At 35.3% G+C, this 19028-nt stretch overlaps 2 protein-coding genes across 2 annotated transcripts; both read right to left on the bottom strand.

The window, feature by feature from the left end:
* Positions 1-211: 211 nt before the first annotated feature.
* LOC144446964 (uncharacterized) lies at positions 212-4320 on the bottom strand. Its single transcript, XM_078136827.1, has 7 exons — positions 4177-4320; positions 3542-3746; positions 2691-2919; positions 2275-2440; positions 1784-1883; positions 1198-1398; positions 212-465 (listed from the first exon to the last, which is right to left on the bottom strand). The coding sequence occupies exons 1-7, from the start codon at positions 4261-4263 to the stop codon at positions 314-316; spliced, it is 1140 nt and encodes a 379-aa protein (XP_077992953.1). The 5' UTR covers positions 4264-4320; the 3' UTR covers positions 212-313.
* A 408-nt stretch (positions 4321-4728) lies between these two features.
* On the bottom strand, positions 4729-15675 carry LOC144446310 (catenin alpha-like). Its single transcript, XM_078136058.1, has 15 exons — positions 15541-15675; positions 14002-14148; positions 13340-13498; positions 12674-12796; positions 12189-12368; positions 11196-11327; positions 9951-10097; positions 8998-9228; positions 8319-8448; positions 7735-7944; positions 6975-7172; positions 6299-6502; positions 5822-6016; positions 5069-5243; positions 4729-4753 (listed from the first exon to the last, which is right to left on the bottom strand). Exons 1-15 carry the CDS (start codon positions 15619-15621, stop codon positions 4729-4731), a joined length of 2337 nt encoding a protein of 778 aa, XP_077992184.1. The 5' UTR covers positions 15622-15675.
* Positions 15676-19028: the final 3353 nt, after the last annotated feature.

Genomic DNA, 19028 nt, shown 5'->3' with positions numbered 1-19028 from the left:
TATCACTGCATGACTAAGGTTAGTAGTAGATGAATTGAAGCAATGCAATTGTTTCTAATTTATTGTTCAAAAGTAACTATATTTCACTGTCTATTACCAATATGGTGTACCGGGGGTACATTTTTTGTATTCACTTTGCAGTAATCTTCTGCTTAATAATTTTTTCTCTCCAGAATATGAAACTTGGAAAAGAAAGCATATATATTCACAATAAGAACTAAGTACACTCAGCAGCATTAGTTAAATTCTTTAAAGCCATAGCAAAGTTTGTTTTATGGCATCAGTTTCTGCTAGCATTATCATTTTTTTTTAATTAAGTCAGTGTTTTTGGCAAGGTGACTATACCTGCTACAGCTTTCTTGTCAGCATTAGGCACTGCTTGTATTAATCTTGTTAGCTGTAGAGCAATGCAAGCCCATTCTCTTTTCAAGTCTTGATATTCATCCAAGGACGATACAGAATCATCTGAAAAAGTAGAATAATAATTAATGTACATGTAGATCTACATTTTCAAAGATGCAATCTTTAATGTCCTTATTTTTTAAATTTCACACTCTTATTTTTAAATTACTAATATAATTATCAATAAGTTAAATCGCTGAGTGCCTGTGTGTCTACATGTATATGTGCATGTGTGAGTATGTGAATATATGTATGTATACACATGTCTGTGTGTGTGTATACACACGCATACATGCATGCATGTGTGCCGTATGTGTATGTGTGTCTGTCTGTATGTATGTATGTGTGTATGTGTATGTGTATCTGTGTATGTGTATGTATATGTGCATGTGGGTATGTGTATGTGTATGTGTGTCTGTATGTATGTGTATGTGTATCTGTATGTATATGTGTATGTGTATGTGTATGTGTATGTGTATGTGTAAGTGTATGTGTATGTGTATGTGTATGTGTATGTGTATGTGTTTGTGTCTGCGTTAGGTTGGTAATTTTACTGGGAAGACTTACATGTAGCCCTGATGCTTTCAACTTGCTAACTGTTCCAAAATTACAACCTATGGGATATCTTGAATGAGCTACACATTTGATTTTTTTTCACATATGCAGACTATTTTAACAATGTGGGACATTAACCATACACAATTCACCAAACAAACCCATTCACCAAGATGATGTTTTTGACTTCTACACTTGATAATGCACTGCCACTGAGCATTATTTCATTACCCAACTTACCTGCAATGCATCTAGCTTTGGCAATAATCTGGGGAGTCAGTTTACAGAGAGTATCCACACATGAAAACACAGCATATTTTGGTGTAGATGATGGTACACTTCTCATAGCTCTGTTACAGTCCTGTCTGGCTTTAGACACTCTGGCAGACAACTCATCAGCATAGTTCTGATATTCATCCAGTAAACTCTCTCTGGATTTACCTGTAAAAGTATACATATCACAATCAAGTCAGAAGTTTAAGTCCACATGCAGTTTGCATATAGATGCATGCACATGCATACACACGTCACACACACACACACACACACACACACACACACACACACACACACACACACACACACACACACACACACACACACACACACACACACACACACACACACACACACACACACACCTGAAATACTAGGACATGATGACCTCAAAGGAGACAACAAACCAAACAATAATCACAGCCCTTACTTTTGGTCAACAAAGGCTGTTTCTGAATAACACTCACAGTGGCCAAATTTTCAATCTTTCATCTTTTCAATAAACAGAGTAAGGCATATACCCTAAATGTATATTATCTATAAGACCTACCTTTGGCTTGGCTAACTGCCAATGCAGCTCCTGCTAGTCTGTCTATTGGTATGGCCATTTCATTGCTCATTTCATCAAGAACAGCTTCAAGTAATTTCACCTGTAAAACATTTATTGATAAACTCATATTTTCATATACCGGGAGTATATTATGCATCATACAATCTCAAGTGCACATGATACAGTGTGTTTTGTATACCTATCAAACATAGGATAATGTATTTACAGAGGCCAATGTCAGACTCATATTTAAATTTGGATGTGAAAAACTGACTGGTAGAACTTTACAAAAAGTTGATCTTGATAACCTGTCCAATACATTAATCTAAGAGTTTAAATCCTCTATTTGAGTGAACAAGACTATTAAACAGTTCTGTTGTCAAAATCTCTAAGCTTATCAAATTATGTCATGTGTATTGGTAAAATTTCTATATCTCCAAAATAATTAGTTTTGTATGTTTACTTTGTCTATATGTTAATAGTTACAATACCTTCAATGCCCACTGTCTATGAACCATTGCTGCCTCTAGACTAAGGGTGGATTTTTCTGACAAGTTTGCTGGTGTGGCTGTAACAATACTCTTGAGTGTTTCTGTCAGTTTCTGTACTGAGTCACACACTCCATGTACAGAGTCAACTCTGGACTGGTCTGTACTTCTGATGGCAGAAAAATACATAAAACTCAAGAGTTGAGCATTTTAGCATTCAAGAAACACATAAACCAAATTAAAGTATGGGGCAGTAAGTATAGGCGCGTCCAATTCTCAGGGTGAAAAAATCTATTTATCAAACTCACACACGCTGAACTTCTGGGCTGAACAAAAGTGTGAAGAAAACTAAAAGATATTAGAACTAGTCGTATCAACTTTAATTACAAGTTACCATACATTTAAAAACAGACACCTACCCTTCAAGAACTTTACAAGTCAAATCTCTTATCCTGTCTGAATAGCTAGTTAATTCTTTGATGTCTTGGTAAATTTCATCTGTCTGGTTCTCTATCAAAGCTTTTTCTAGTTGTAGTCCATTGACAGGGCTTCCACCATTCAAGTTATTAAGGGCATGGGTGAGTTCATATGATTTCAGTGACCACTGCTGAACTTTATTATGCAATAATGTATACTTGGATTTATCCACTGAAAGACAAGTAATCAGTCAATCATCATTGTTAGCAGTCATCTTCTTGGGGTTTTTTAAAAATTGTTACAGGTACAATATCAATGGATATTCAGATATAACCACTTGAATACCATAATCAAATATACAAAGATCATAAACAGAGGATATATAAAAGATGGTACATGTACTTTAATCTAATATAAATTGGACCAGCTCCTCTTATTCACTTACTGCCTGGCTACATGTATGAGGGCACTAGTAGACATCTATTACCATGAGTAGCAACTATTTCTCTAAGCTAGGCTGAAAGTGCCCAAATAAGGCCAGGCACTAAGTCTTTTACAACACATACCATTCTCAGGCACATATTGTTTTCATAATCAAAGAAAATCCCGAAAGAGACTTCTGTGCTGCATGAAAATTGCTCTAGGTAAAATAGAATGCGAATAGTACCCCTATATGCAAATTGTGATACGATCTGAGCCAATCACTAAAGGCTATTATATCACTATGAACATGATGTGTTATATAGATGTTATCACATTCATTGCTACTTTGAGTAATTGGACTTATGACACACATATCTAATAATACCAAGACTGTATTGTAATGACTTGAAGTAATCTACGAATACCATACCTGTATTCAAAACAACATGGTTTGCTGCACTGTTTAATTCTTGTGTCACCTTACTCAAATCATTTGCATGTGCCTGTAGTACCTGAGCATGCTCCATCAACTCTGACCTTTTATGAGCTTGGAATCTTGCTTGGGTGATTGTCACCTCATTTGCAAGCGACACTAGTTGATGGAGTTGTTCGATGTGATTGTTCAGTGTTTCAATCTGAAATTAAAAGAGGAAACAATCTTGATCAATTATATAAAATGAGGTGCTGTACTTGTGATCATACAGCTGTACGATTTGTTAAACATGCATTACTTAGTAGATACACAGTCTCCCCTCGCCCTCTTCTTTCTAATCAAAATCTTGTAAATCAGGTTTTTTTCAACTTTGTGCACAAAGAAAATTTGAGCAGATGGTTTAAAAAACATGATATTTGAACAAAGAGTGAATGAAAAGTGTGCAATCATACATTTATTTAATTTGTATAATTATCTATAGTTTCCATGTTGTTGTGTTGATATGATACACATAAAGATGGTGGTCCATGAAATAACAGCTACATCTATATTAAAACTATATAAATACATACACTGTCAAACTTCACTTTTAAATTACCATAACCTATTTTGGATCAAAAAGCTAAACTTACATGTGGTTGTAAGCGATTGGTATCACCCTGTTTTGCAATGTTAGCTACAACTTCAGCTGGTGTAGACCAGGGTCCTATGATGTCCATTATGGTTGATGATAAAATACTGGCCTTCCTGGCCCATTCTTGTCCTTGTACAAACAAGTGAGCTTTGTTACTTTCATCTTTTGGTGATGTATTCCTAGCAAGCTCAAACAATTCCGGGAGAATTGCAGTCATTTCAGACAGATTGGCCTGGAGAGCACTGCATGGATAAAAAGGAAATAACGATGAAAGTTTATTCTAAGTGACAGTAATGTTGATATACATATATGTACACAGTACGATAAAATGTAAGATACTTTCAGTGTCTGAAGTTTGTCTATACAGCATTAAAAGATAAGTCTTCATAGAAGACACAGACCCCCCCCCCCCCCCTCATATACTCAAATATTTACATGTGACTGAATGGTCAATGTCTTAAAAGAAAGCTTGTACATGATGATAGGGGGTAGACACTTGAATGGGGTCTCTATATATGACAGTTTTTGAGTTATGATGTAAATATTGATTTTAAACCAGAAATATGGCTGCTATTCTGTCAAATTTGAATATATCATGAAACAAAGTGAGGTACATATGTTCCATGTCATCTTTCTACCAGGTTTGAAAGAAACTGGCTAATGCATGTCTGAGAAATGATGAATATGGATGCACACACAGATGGATGGACAGAGCCCATTGTAATTAGTTCCTACTTTGGGGAATTGAAAAGTCAGAGGAAGATACAAACACATCCTGTGGCCTAATGGGCTATCTAACCAACTAATATTTGTTGTGTTACAATAAAATATCAAAACTGCCATGCTTCAAGTAAAATGATAAAGATCGCCTATCTATTTTTTCTACTTACCTTATCTTTGTACTATCCTCACTTAATCTAGCTATAACATCTACCATAGTTTTATAGTTACTGGTTCTAGTCAGGATAACACCACACATCATTTCTATCTGTATTTTATCTCCTTTCTCTATGGCTTTCAATAAATCTGTGATCAGATTCACAAACTCTACCGGCACATCTAATGCTGGAAGTACAAGACAATCATACAGAAGAAGACTTTAGTATGAACCCCAGGTAGGACAACGTTATGATAGGCTCTGCTAAGTGTGAATGGAAGGGATATGTAGGGGTGTGTCTGTATATATATATATATATGTGTGTGTGTGTGTGTGTGTGTGTGTGTGTATGTGCATGTGTGCATGTACGTGTATTCATGCATGTGTGCATGCATGTGTGTGCAGTACATGTGATTGTCTGAATATGAATGGCATACAATGAGAAAGACACTAGAGTATGATTTTTATGACATGCTTACTCAGTGTGCTTGTGTGCGTGTGTGCATGTGTGTGTGTGCACATGTGTATGTGTTTGTCTGTACACAAAAGAGAAATAAAATGAGAAAGAAATATGCTTATAGAATGGACTTTGATAAACATAATTAATAATTAGTTAATATCTGAAGTGACTTCAAATATCAACAATACAAAGAACCTCTTCATTTCAAATGCATAACTTTGTCCTAATGATAAAGGGCAAAAGTAGACAAAAACAAACTATTTGTAAATAAAATACTTCATTTATATCATACATATCTAAACTTACCAATGATAGCTGACTTCGGTGATGTAACAGGATGATGTGTGGCAGACCTTGGTCTGTTCATGGATGTATACATAGACATGTTTGTAGGATTAGCAGCAGCTGCTATATCTGGTATACTAGGTACAGGTTTACTTAGATACATATTATGATCACCTGATCTCATTGAATCATGTGGTGATGGGTAATCAGGATAATCTACAAGTAAAAGAAATGCACAGATGCTTGCAACTTTTTCTTTCTTATAAATGCTTTTCATGAATGGTTTTCAACATAGGGCAGCAATGAAAAAATTATGAAAATTCATGACTCCCAAGTGTCTATTTCTTTCAGTGATAAACATCTCTCATGAATATTCATTGTGCAATCACGAATATATTATTCTGCTTATTCCCATGATGCAATGTCCCACAGCAAAGATAGCCTATAAAGACACAAGATCAACTTGCAAATTAAGTAAATCACACAAGGTTAACTAACCTGTAACCATGGGTTTCTTTTTTGGTCTGACGTTATTCCTGAGAGGACTGAGTATACTAGGATGAGTGTCTTCATCTAAACCTTCCTTAACCCTGGACACACACAGTAATAGTATTTCACATCGTTCTCGTAACTTATCATGGAGTCTGGAGTTGTCAATCAAACTTACAGTTTCATACGCTGCATTCTTTACCAATGGTATTGCTGAAATAAACACAGATGGTGCATATCATGGACATGTATATTTTGTATATATAAATATTATTTTGGTAATTTTCACATTCAAGTTCTCATTACCAATAAAATAAAAGCCATCTCAAGCTAAATAAGAATCACTATTCGTAATGAGTAAAAAGTGGCTTTAGGGTTCACTTACACAAAATCATTCAAATCTCCAGTTTTCAAGTTTTTTTTTCCAGTTGTCATGGTAACAATCACACTGCCATTTGATTTGTCATTATTACTTGAAAATTGTATTTATCAGGTAATGAAAATTTCAAAATGCTTATCATCTATAAATGTCATTTTCCAGGAGTGACTTTAATTTTAAGAGACTAAAGGATTTTCAGGAAAGGGTTTGAAATTTCAGGACATTCCAGGATAATAAGATCCTAGAGACTTGTATTTAAGCATCACTCCTTGCTGCAGTAGTAATTTTATGTACTATAAAGCTCACCTTTTTGTAACTGATTAACATAAGACTGTAGTCCATTTCTGTAGATAGGATCTATATGACATTCTACTACTTTGTTGGCAACTTGTACAACACGTTTACCTCTCCCCAGTAAGTGATTAGCAGCAGTAGCTAACATATCACTATCAGATATCAAGATAGCCTCTCTGCACTCTCTTACATCAGACTTCATAGAGGATTCTGTAATATAAGTTGAACCAAATATAAATGTTAACTTTATGGGGCACAAACTAACTTTATAAACTTTTCAAGTGAAAAGGCTTACATAAAACATAACTAAACTAATCTAGTATGCCTTCAATAGCATTTGAAATCATCTTCTAGTGTTGTTAAGTTAGTTAATGACATAGGGATTTCCTTGAGACTTTAGTGTACTGTACATATACTAAATCAAGTCTTCAAATTGTCTTTATGTACTTGAAAACCGTTTGAGTTCCGTCAATAGCAAGTACTACAGTTACATGTTTTAGTATACTTTAGTATGTAGAATACCACATGTACAGGTACCTTCAATATGTAGCATAAATTGCTCTCCCCCCCCCCCCAAAAAAAAAAGGTTATTGTAGGTTATCCACTATGCACATAAAGTGAACAACATCAACTAACATTCCATTAGTTATCCACTACTTCACATAAAGTACATTAAATAAGAGTACAAGTGTCAAAAATAACACAAAACATGTATTTCAGCTAATGTTATTCAAGGATAAAGGCAACTCTACATATGTTATTCTTATTTTACCTGACAACTCAATAAAAGTGTATGGATCACTCATGTCATCAATGATATTAACTAGTGTTGATATTTCATCATGCCATTCTCTCCTTAGTAACTTGACATGTTCCAATGCTCCCCTATCCAGGACATCCCTCCTAGCAACAAGACATGCAGGGTATACCTCAGGATCCAAGCATTCTAATCTGTTGAGTACAGCACGTAGATAGTGTACTTCTGAAATGCAAACGTAGGTAATATGATCAGTCATTGGTTAGAGGGATTTATATTTTTTGCTTGTACTTGTCTATGAAGGTCACATCGATGTTTTAACACAAGAAATAATTATAGTGTTGGAGGAACAAATACAAATAAAAGAACACAAATACTGCTACGCATGGGGGGCAGCACAATTTTTATCACAGTAAATAATAGAAGACTTGGATATTTTTATACATAAGATCATAACATGTCAAGTTCCTCATGTTAGTATGAACACTTCAAATTACTTTGCAAATGAGGTATGAATTATAGTTTTGAGATATCCATTGTAAGCATGTAATGGAAAAGAACAGCTGACCAAGTTTATTAACTTGTGGATAAATACTTACTCCTTTTATCAGCACAGCTAGCTGCAATAAATCCTCCAAACTGTATCAGTTTATCAGAATAGTCATGAAAGGCTTCTTCCAAAGGTTGTAACATATCAATGCATAGTTTCTCTCGAAGGACAGATTTATCCTAACATTGGAGATAACAGAATACGAGAAAGTTTAGAACAAATACTCCTAGACTGACAGATTTGTTGTTGTTGTGGTGGTTACTGCTTTCCTCACATCCCACATACTTATAATGTATCAAAGTGCTCTAACCTAATCAATCCCACATACATTTATGGAGAGCGATTTTTTAAATAAATGATATACATTGTACAATGTGTAGGAAAGTATGCAAACTTTACCTGATATCCCATTTTATTACCAAGGTTCCCAGTCTTAGCAAGTACACTGAACTATGCATTTAATGCATACAATTACCTGTAGTAAGTTAAAGTGGTAATACAGTTGCTTTGACCAGTACAGTCTATCAAATGACTCTGTAGTCTCCAACAATGTATACACAACCTGGTATAACCATACATACACTATTGAATGCCTACATACATGTACCTGTAGTGGTACTACAGTTGCTTTGACCAGTACAGTTTATCAAACAGTTCTGTAGTCTCCAACAATGTATCCACAACCTAGTATAACCATACATACAATATTAAACATCTACCGTACATACCTGTAGTGGTACTACAGCTGCTTTCACTAGTCTATCGAATGGTTCTGTAGTCTCCAACAATGTATCCACAACCTGGTATCCCAGTGATTGGTTGATATGTTTCTCTAGTGATTTAAACTCACTAATTAACACATCACAACTTTTGTTGAAATCTTCTTTCAGTTGGTGAAAGTTTAGATTTTCTTTCAGAGACTTGGCTTGACTGGTGATATCATTACTTTGTTTCAAAATCTAGAACAAACACATAAATCTATTTAAGTATCACAAGTTTGAAGACCACAAATGTATGATAATAATGAGAGAAAACAAACTGACCAGACGGCAAACTTTACCTGTATTTACTTTTCCATTTAAATCATAACATCATAGATTTCCTACACTTTCAGTAGTCTTAGGCATTAGGTCATAGAAGAATTACTCTCAAACTGATAACTTTATTATGACTGTGTACATTTTACTTCAACAAGATTTTTGACCAGAGGATAACTTAGTAAGTGAGGTGAACATTTGCTTTTCAAAGGAAGAAGACTAATTAGGGCAAAAATCACCATCACAAAAACTTCCAGTAAGTTACTCCTTTGCAAGTTAAAGGGGACTTTCAACATAAAGCCAGCTTTGTGATCAATTCTTACAGTGTGACTCTCATTGTTACATCACATACATCATGTACAATTACAGAGGATTACATAAGTGGAAATGGAAACATTATTGAACAAGGTCCGTCTGTCAAGGAGACATGGGAATATTGTCACCTGGGTGTCATCTTCTGGCAGCACTGGTCTCACTTTTTGTTTTCGTGAGAGTTTCTTATAAAAAATCTTAGACCAATAATGTCAATACTTTATAAAAGCACATATTGTATCTTTTTGGATCTGACTTCATCATCAATAATAAATAATAAATAATCATTGAAAAACAAAACTAACAATTACTAAACCACACTACACATATACCTCTTTACAGGTGTCCACTATTTGATTTCTGACACGTTCTCTGGACACTGAAGCTACAGCCATACTATGCCTGACAATAGATTCCATCAATGCTTCAAAGTCAGAATTCAACATCATACGATGATCCTGGGAAAGATGCCTGCAAACCTGTATAGACCAGAAATTATAACAAAATTATAAACAAATCGGATACACTTTGAAATCATTAGGCATACAAAATGAGTGTAGATTTACATAATCTGGAATCAATACATGGTCAAAATTTCTTTTACACATAAATATATATGTACATATATTACAGATCCCACTCCATGTGTCCTGGAAAATTTTGAATTGAAAATAATAAAAACATAGTGTCTATTATAGCTTTGTGGAATACTGTACACGGATTAAATAATCATCAGTTTGGTGAGTTCCACAAGTTAGAAAGTGTCATGAGATTATAATTTGGAATAAATAGTCTTAATATTAATGTACTAGTGACCTTTTGATCAATGGTGATGACAGTTATAGGTCAAGGACCTTTTTGTGATGACAGGTTGCTAATTTACATGTTGACAGCTACATGTAAACAGCTGGTGGGGTTTGTATGCACCCAATCATCAGACACCTGTAAATACTCTCTAACCAGTGGACATGTGCTTCTCCTAACATCAAGGCCTGAAGGATGAACTTATTTGAATGATACTACTTGTTGCTCCCAGGTTTGCTGGCTACTCTGTGCTACTGCCTGGACTGATATTACATTCAACACCAGGAACTCAACCTACACCAACACAAACAGGACACTACCATGTAAAGAGGTGAGTTCTTGTCTTGCAGACAACTGATATACAGTTTGAAAGCCACTTGAACTCCCTATTTCATATTTATATCTATTTGCTGCCACACGAAACTATAATTCATTAGATAATTAGCAGTAGTGCATGTCATAAGATTTCTTTCCTGTATATTCATAATACCGTAGCCCAGCATGATAAACAATCTGCAATAGTACTAATTCTCTCTAAAATGGCACAGGCGTTCTATGAGCTCTTTGAGAATGCCATGTAATGTCAAAGTCATCTAGTATAATAAGTGTCATCTTAATCCGACCCCTTTTAGTAATATACAGAGCAGGCCTCAAAACTACTTGAATGGAACAATTTCAAATCACGAAAGTAGACTACTTTAATCATATGTTTCCACTGAAGCTTTTTTTGTCTTCTTCCAGTGACCTTGACACCTAGTGATCTCGACACCCACCTTACTAATCCTAGTAGTAAACATGCCAGGTTCTTCAAGACCCTCTGTTGCTGTATTTTCTGTCATTTTGACAGCACTGATTAGATCTTCCACAGCTGTAATCACCTGACCAACTACATAGTCTTTGCTGGTCTATTGAGGAGACAAACCAGAAAGGCTTAGTTAATAGAGTTCTACAGTATCAGTTTTATGGGTTACTTCCATCAGTTGGTGGAGGGTCTATGCTTCCATCACACATCAATTCTAAATACATGAACTGAAATACATGCTGCCATGTTCCATCACACAACATAACAAAATAAGGTATAAATTTCCAACTTTAGGGCAAAACATTTCCCACTAACTTAATAATACTGGATCAAGTTCTTTAAAAACTGGTTAACTTAGGAAAACAAATGAGTAACAAGAGGACATCCCTATTTCTTCCATGGGTAAAAACAGATCTATACCTTATAAGTTATCTCATTCATTCCTTCAAAATTAGTATTTACGCATATCTGGAACAATCTCCCTACTAACACTAATTTTACTGACTTCTATGCATAATACTCAAACTAATGTGGGGCTTACACAAAAATTCAAAAATCCATACTTAAAACATCAGATATGCAACTCTTTAACATTTCATTCTAGTAAAATATGTGTATGTAAGCATAACAAAATGGTACAGTAGTAAACTTTAAGAATCCCTTCTATCAATGGTTAGTAGAATGTGTTAGCATAACAAGATGATACAGTAGTACAGAATCACCTCTATCAATATGCAATGGCCATTTCAACATTGGTATCTCTGCTGCAGGATATTTACAAAGAGTTAATTTGCTTAACAATACAGTGTTTCTTACGGTGTATTTCTTCTCTCTTTTTCTTGACATTGTAGATGTGATGCAATCATTTTGGTTATAGTGTAGATCATGTACATACTATAATACATATAATTTATATGTAAATAAATAACCCATGACACTACCATGATTTGAAAAGAAAAATTACCTTAGATTGTGGGTTGTTTGGAAACTTCACATAAGTTTGCATTGCGGTACTTAGCATTGGGGCAGATTTCTTCAATGCTGTCATAGCGGAGAGGACATATTCTCTCTGCTTGGGGTTGGTTAGTTCTTTCTGTCTCTTGTCAGTTAGATTAGATAATAACATCAAAGCCTCTGTAAATCCCTACAAAAACAAGTGATGAGTTGGACAATAAAGAAAACAATGTCAAACGATTTAAAGAAATAGTATTTTTAGACCATAGATAGTGAAAGGGGGGATTTTGCATATGCTAGGCTTTAGGTTATGACAATGTGGTAACCAATGACATCAATAGCTGCACTGAATACAGCAATGTCAACCTGTTTAGTAACCAATCAGATCTGTTGTTCTTTAAAGTACCTTGAAGTAGGTAACCATTGCTTTGACTGTCTGCACTGACTGTATTAACCTGTCTCATAACCAATCAGATGTGTTGTTGTTCTACCTACCTTGAAGCAGGTAACCAATGCTTTCATTGTCTGCACTGACTGTAGCAAAGTCAACCTGTCTAGTAACCAATGGGATGCCTTGATTATCTTTCTGACTTCAGCATCATCTGACACCAGTAATACCTAGAGTTGGAATTTAACAAGAGTATCATATACTAGTTAATCTCATTTTTCCCAATTTGTAGTTTTTTTGTGTACAAACAAATACTCCCCACCCCAGGGGAAAGAGGATTTACATTGACAGGGTATTGCCTGGCCAGCCATGAGGACAGTATAGCATTATTCATAGTATTAGTACCCCATAGGACTGTATGTACAAAATGTATTTGTTGCATAACAGCATGGGGTGGGGATATCATATGACATCTGATAGCACCTACATGTACATGTAAATATGGATGTTTTGAACATTACACAAAATAAAGAATGACAATTCTTAACTGAAAGCATAACAACCATGCAAAATGTTAACACCCTGGTCTGTGCCACTTTATTATATATTGTCCATAATTCTGAGTAGCATACAGCCAAATATGAAAACATATTTTAAATTTGTTATGTAGTTTGAAATCCAACAAGGCACTCTATTTCTTTTCAAGGAAATGTTATAAGTGAACACACTAAAATTTATCATTATCATTCCCAGCTCAAAAGTATAATTCCTACCTTCATAGTTCCTTGCAATACATTTCTAGCTGTTTTTACCATTTCATTCCTAGCTTCCATTGATTGTCCCTCCATGTGTAAACGTTGTGTTGCTAGTAACATACCTTTACCTGCAAGACCTATGCTTTCACAGGCTTTAGGTATTTCTCTTTTCAATTCCTGCAGTAATGACATAAAGACTGTTATACGGATGACTGACTGACAAGTAGACATTATCTACATATAAACAGACATTGTATATTGTAAAAAGCATACTAATGATTACATGTACATATTTTCACTTTTTTCCTCTATATAATGATGTGACATTATGTTTGATACAAATTTGTATGTTTATGATTATATATATATATATATATATATATATATATATATATATATATATATATATATATATATATATATATTATATATACATTTTCAACTAAAAACAGTGAAAATTTCCAGTGATATGAAAAATATGAAATATGAAAAATAGAAACATCTCAAAATTATCAAAACATACAAATTTGTGGCGTGCATTATTGTCCAATTAAACCCTACCTTCACATAATATCAACAATTCTATATCATTTAGGAAGTTAAGTTTTGAGATAGTTTTAATCAAAATGTGTCGCATAAAATACATATCTACTCAACAATAAAATCAAGTCCTTCGTTACCTCATCTGCAGTTTCTGTAGCAAGTTTTTGGCTGACTTGTATCAGATCCTCCGTTGCTCTCATCACAGCCTCAGCATTTGGAACCAGATCTGGTAACAGTTCTCCATTCCTCTGACTGCTGTCATTCAGAATTATCAACTGTGACACCTACAATCACATCCAAAATTTAAAAATATCAAAAGATATAAAAATTCCATCAGTTATTGATATTACCATATATGTAATGTATCCTATCTTTACAAATCTGTTCTATCTAATTATGTTATATGAACTAAGGATTTTGTCGATACCACATAAAAACCAGATACATGATGACATGTATTATACAGACTAAATTATTGTACAATAGTAACTATAAATATTCTAACTGTAGCATATGGATAAGAGTGTCCCATATGTTCACAGACTTAGTAAAAAATCATCACATTTGACCTCGCACAGTATATGTTTTTATAGTATGTTAAAAACTGACGAGAAATTTGACACCATTTGTCTGATTACTCTGTAAAACATCCCTAAAAAAACAAGATTTAAATCACCTAATCCCAAATCCTGCTTGCAGACAGAGTACTTGAGGACTCAATTCTGACAATTGTCCCTCCCTTCACGTGCTTGCAAAAGGAGTAATTCGGAACTTGATTCTGACAATTGGTGTTGAGGGACATAGTATCATCACATCCTGTACACTGTCTGCAAGCAGGACTACCTAAACCCACTGCCCAACTCTCACTCTGCATGATGGTCAAAACAGGGGGTCTAACCACCATGGCCCCATGACTAATCACAACCTCTGAGATTTCATTTGAAATACTCACATTTTATGTAATTCTTCCGCTTTGTCCCCATTTTTTGATAACGCTCAATACAATACTGATGTGTGATAAATGATTATCAGATGGCAAGTCTTTCTTTATGACCCTCACCCTCACCCCACAGCGAAAATATGAGGTGAACTTTATTTCTTTTGCATGAGTGCATAACAGTGGACTGACTGTAAAAAAGATGTATATTATTTGTACCAAAACTTCAGAGAGTAAGGATTAGGTTTCATATTTGAAACATCGACAATGCAAGGATGGACACAATCAGGCCTTCGTTAGTGGTTTGAGGGCCTATCAAGTATCATGGAAGTATGTGGGTGGTACTTCCATGTTCCTTATGTAGTACATGTACTTGCCATATCTGTTAAAATTAAGGTGGACGGAATTTTTGTCTAAACTGGGGTACCGTTACAGATTGATTTGAAAGATTGGGCTAACACAGGCACTTGCATTAATCTGTATGGATTTGTTTTAAAAAATTATAGACTATAGTGTATACAATTGTTTTCATTTTCCATACAAATTGATCTCTCAATTTGAAGTGCCTGTATGGCTAGGGACCACGGTTCATTCGGGGTCACAAATTTAAAAGGAAACCGTCTACGAAAAGCAAATACAAAGTAGTAACAAAATGATGCAGTGGCTTGGTCAGCTGCCTACTACACAATATCAACAAACTGTGTATTATATTGGACTATGATCATTTCCATTTGATTACCTGTGCTGCTATGGGTGCCAGAACTCTCTCAATCGATCTCGTCTGCACAAGAGACGTCAGAATATTATTTGGCATGTCCATTGTGGCAGGATCTTAGCATCCCACTCAATGCCTATGAACGAAATGCACGCCAAGTCGTCTCTAGATGTCACCTGCACTACGTCATTACTGCATAAACTGGTGGTATTCCTAGAAATTTCACAGCAGCAATATTACTTTCCAACTGAAATGTAAACTATCAACATCAACAGGTGGAGTCAATGAGCATGCGCAGTCCAATTTGAAAAATACCGTCGAGGGCGCACTCACTCATGCAAAAGATCTGTCTGTTTTTGTTTGGTAAGCTGATTTGTAAATGGCGTAACTTATGTTGACATTTGACATCCCTGCCCCGGGGGCCCTGCCAGTGGTTTTACAATATTTAACACGAACAAAGTGCATGTGCATGATGTGGGACAGATTAATACCTGGTACAACGATGCTGATAAGTACGTGATATATGCAACGTATCCGGTTACATATTAAAGAATATGATAACCTTCTTTCTAATCTATAGGTAGTTTTCACTATTTTATAACCTATTGCCGTTACCATGGTGACAATGGGTAAAGGGTCATTCTATCCTATGCAATTTAAAGACAGACATTAATTTGTGGTTAGGTTACCCCAGGCAAGTTACCAAGACTCGTATCTCATGTATCTCCACAGCAAATGATCGAGTATTCTGTTCAGAGATTTCAAAGAGCAAGAGGAGAGGTATGTATGACTAGATTCTGACGGTAACTCCATTGTGTTGAAAATTACTCGTTACCATTTTTGTACAATCAGAACTAACAATACAGTGTACTGTATAGGGGTAGCAGAAATCACTTTCAGCAAAGAGTGGTGTTGTGCCTTTTTTTGGAAAATCACTTGTGAGTTAGAGATATATTTGGATGGTCCCTGTACAAGATATTTGCAAAGTGGTTATCTAAAAACACTTATTACTAATTATTTTTTTTTTTAAAAACAATTAGTCATCACTAGCTAATATAGACATAACATGGAGGCAGGAGGAGTGACGATCGATGTTTTGTGAAGGTTTAGTCTGCAAGACACAGACATTCGCGCTATCAGCCAGCACTCGTGGTTAAGAAGCCTGTTACGGCTGAACAACACGACGTATCTTACAGTCTAGTCGGCCCCGGACTGGGATCATTCATAAGTCACGACTCGCAAGTCAATATGTAAACTTACTTTTGAAAAGTTGACCTCGGTTGATCTCTGGGTACACAAGATCAGGCGATGCTATGTGCGTATTACATGACTCAACTATATTGTTTGTAGTTTGATTTCAATCATATAAATGTCGACACTGTTCATATACTTAATTGCTGATTAATAAAACGACTATGTGTATGATAAAATGGGGTTTAGTTTGGATTTGTAATCGCTAGGCCTAATAAATCAACTTTACTATGATGTTTTAGATGAAAAATTAATACGAAATAATCGTATACCAAGTCCGCCTCTGTAACACAATAAATCGCAAAAAAAAGGAGAAAAAAAATGGTTTGAAAAAAAGTTTGTTATTTTACGTCCAAGAAGTGATTTGTAAATACAATGGGTAAAATACAAGTAATACATGTCACTTGTAATCGAACGGTGATTTCAACACATGGGGAAACCGTGTATACGTATAGACTGAATGTGATCATCAGGGTAGTGATCACGTGTGTGTATCTAGACTGCAGATGTAAGGATATGTCGTGTTGTTCAGCCCTATAAGGCTGGCTAATAGCGTGACCCGAATGCATGAATGTCTGTAAATTACAGACTAGTGTTTAACAGGTTTATTTACATAAAATTCCTTGTAAATATGTAAATAACAAAGATTCACACATTTCTTAGACTTTTGATTTCTGGGCAACAAACAATTTGGCCATATTGTATTTCAATCATACAATGAAGTTGTTTCGTTGAGAATTCAAAATTCATATGGCTTATGTATATTAAACCATACTATTAAACTCCTATCACGATTTATCTCAAAGATATATAGAAAAAAAAATGGACCAAAAGAGGATTGTGATATGGTGTAACCCCCGGGCACGGTCAACTGTCTTTGAACTGTCAATGGCATCTGTTCCGAGTTTCAAAATGTTCCACGAAGAATTCTTATTGGCTACGATGAGAGGTCAAGACAGGATGCCGGGACCATTTTCCAGATTGTCCACGATTCCTGGATATTCGTACAAGGAAGTGAAAGAGAGATTGGAAGCGGAATATGCTGACAAAGAAGCAGTTATACTGAAAGATATTGCGAATGTCGTATCTCAGTTTGGGATCTTACCGGATGGTTACCAACATACCTTTATTGTACGTCACCCACGTCTGGCACATCGATCCCTGTACAAGATGAATCTTGAATTAAAGGAGAGGGGTTTATTGGAAGTAGATGTCGTCGACTTCACTCTTTACTTGGGTTCATTTCAACCCCTGTATAATTTGTATAATCATATCGTCAACGAGAAAGGTCAGAAACCCGTTGTCATAGAGTCCGATGATTTGGCACAGAATCCACGTGATGTGTTACAGAGATATTGTAAAGCCATTGGAATTCAATTCTATGAAAGCATGCTGAATTGGAAGCCGGGTAACATTGACTTTTGGCATGATTCGCATAAAAGTCCATTCTTTTCGTTCGCATTCAAGTCTGCCATCGAAAGTTCTTGCTTTTTACCCCCAAAGAAGGCACAAGTCATATCGGCAAGTCAAGACGACGACAATTTGCCACAACGAATCAAGGAACTCATTGAAAATGATACACCAATCTACGAAGAAATTGTGAAGCATAAAATATAAACTATATAAAGCTTCTTCTTCAAGCGCAATGCATTTTTATCATGCCATGTCTATCAGGTAGTGAAAGAGGGTGAAGGATGCATGAGGGCGCCCCCTACGGTAGATCCTACATACCACTCCAACTATATAGTATATAGAGTATGCGTTTACATCACTAAACTGTTCCTATATCAAATGTAGTTGTATTTTGCAAATGTTCAAATAAGAATGGTGCATGCAATAAACAGTGTCCCTTATGTTTTTCTTACGGATTTCACGGATTCAAAGTCTAAGAAAGGTGTCAATCCGGAGTCTCAATGCAATACGTAAGGTTATTCATGTGATTTTCTAGGTCTGTTGTTTTCATCGGTTACATGTGATATTTGTATGTAAATCTTTGAAAAACGTTGTAAAAATGCAATAAAATTGTCTACACAAAATTAACTGTACACCTAGTTGCTGTTATGGTATTACGAGTATTCTTGATCAATGAACTTGTCATACTTTGTATACCTAGTACATTGTAATCAATAAAGGAAGTTGGTGATAGTGATTTGTGTTCCCTGAAGTTTGGTTGATTTGTGTAGGGATGCATGCAAGTGACGATATGCCTCTGGTTCGATAATCTGTTGACCCTTCTTAAAAGGCACTCTGTGGTATTTACA

This window comes from Glandiceps talaboti, chromosome 15, assembly GCF_964340395.1.
Source record: "Glandiceps talaboti chromosome 15, keGlaTala1.1, whole genome shotgun sequence".
Taxonomy (NCBI): domain Eukaryota; kingdom Metazoa; phylum Hemichordata; class Enteropneusta; family Spengelidae; genus Glandiceps; species Glandiceps talaboti.
This window is presented reverse-complemented; position numbering and strand designations above follow the sequence as displayed.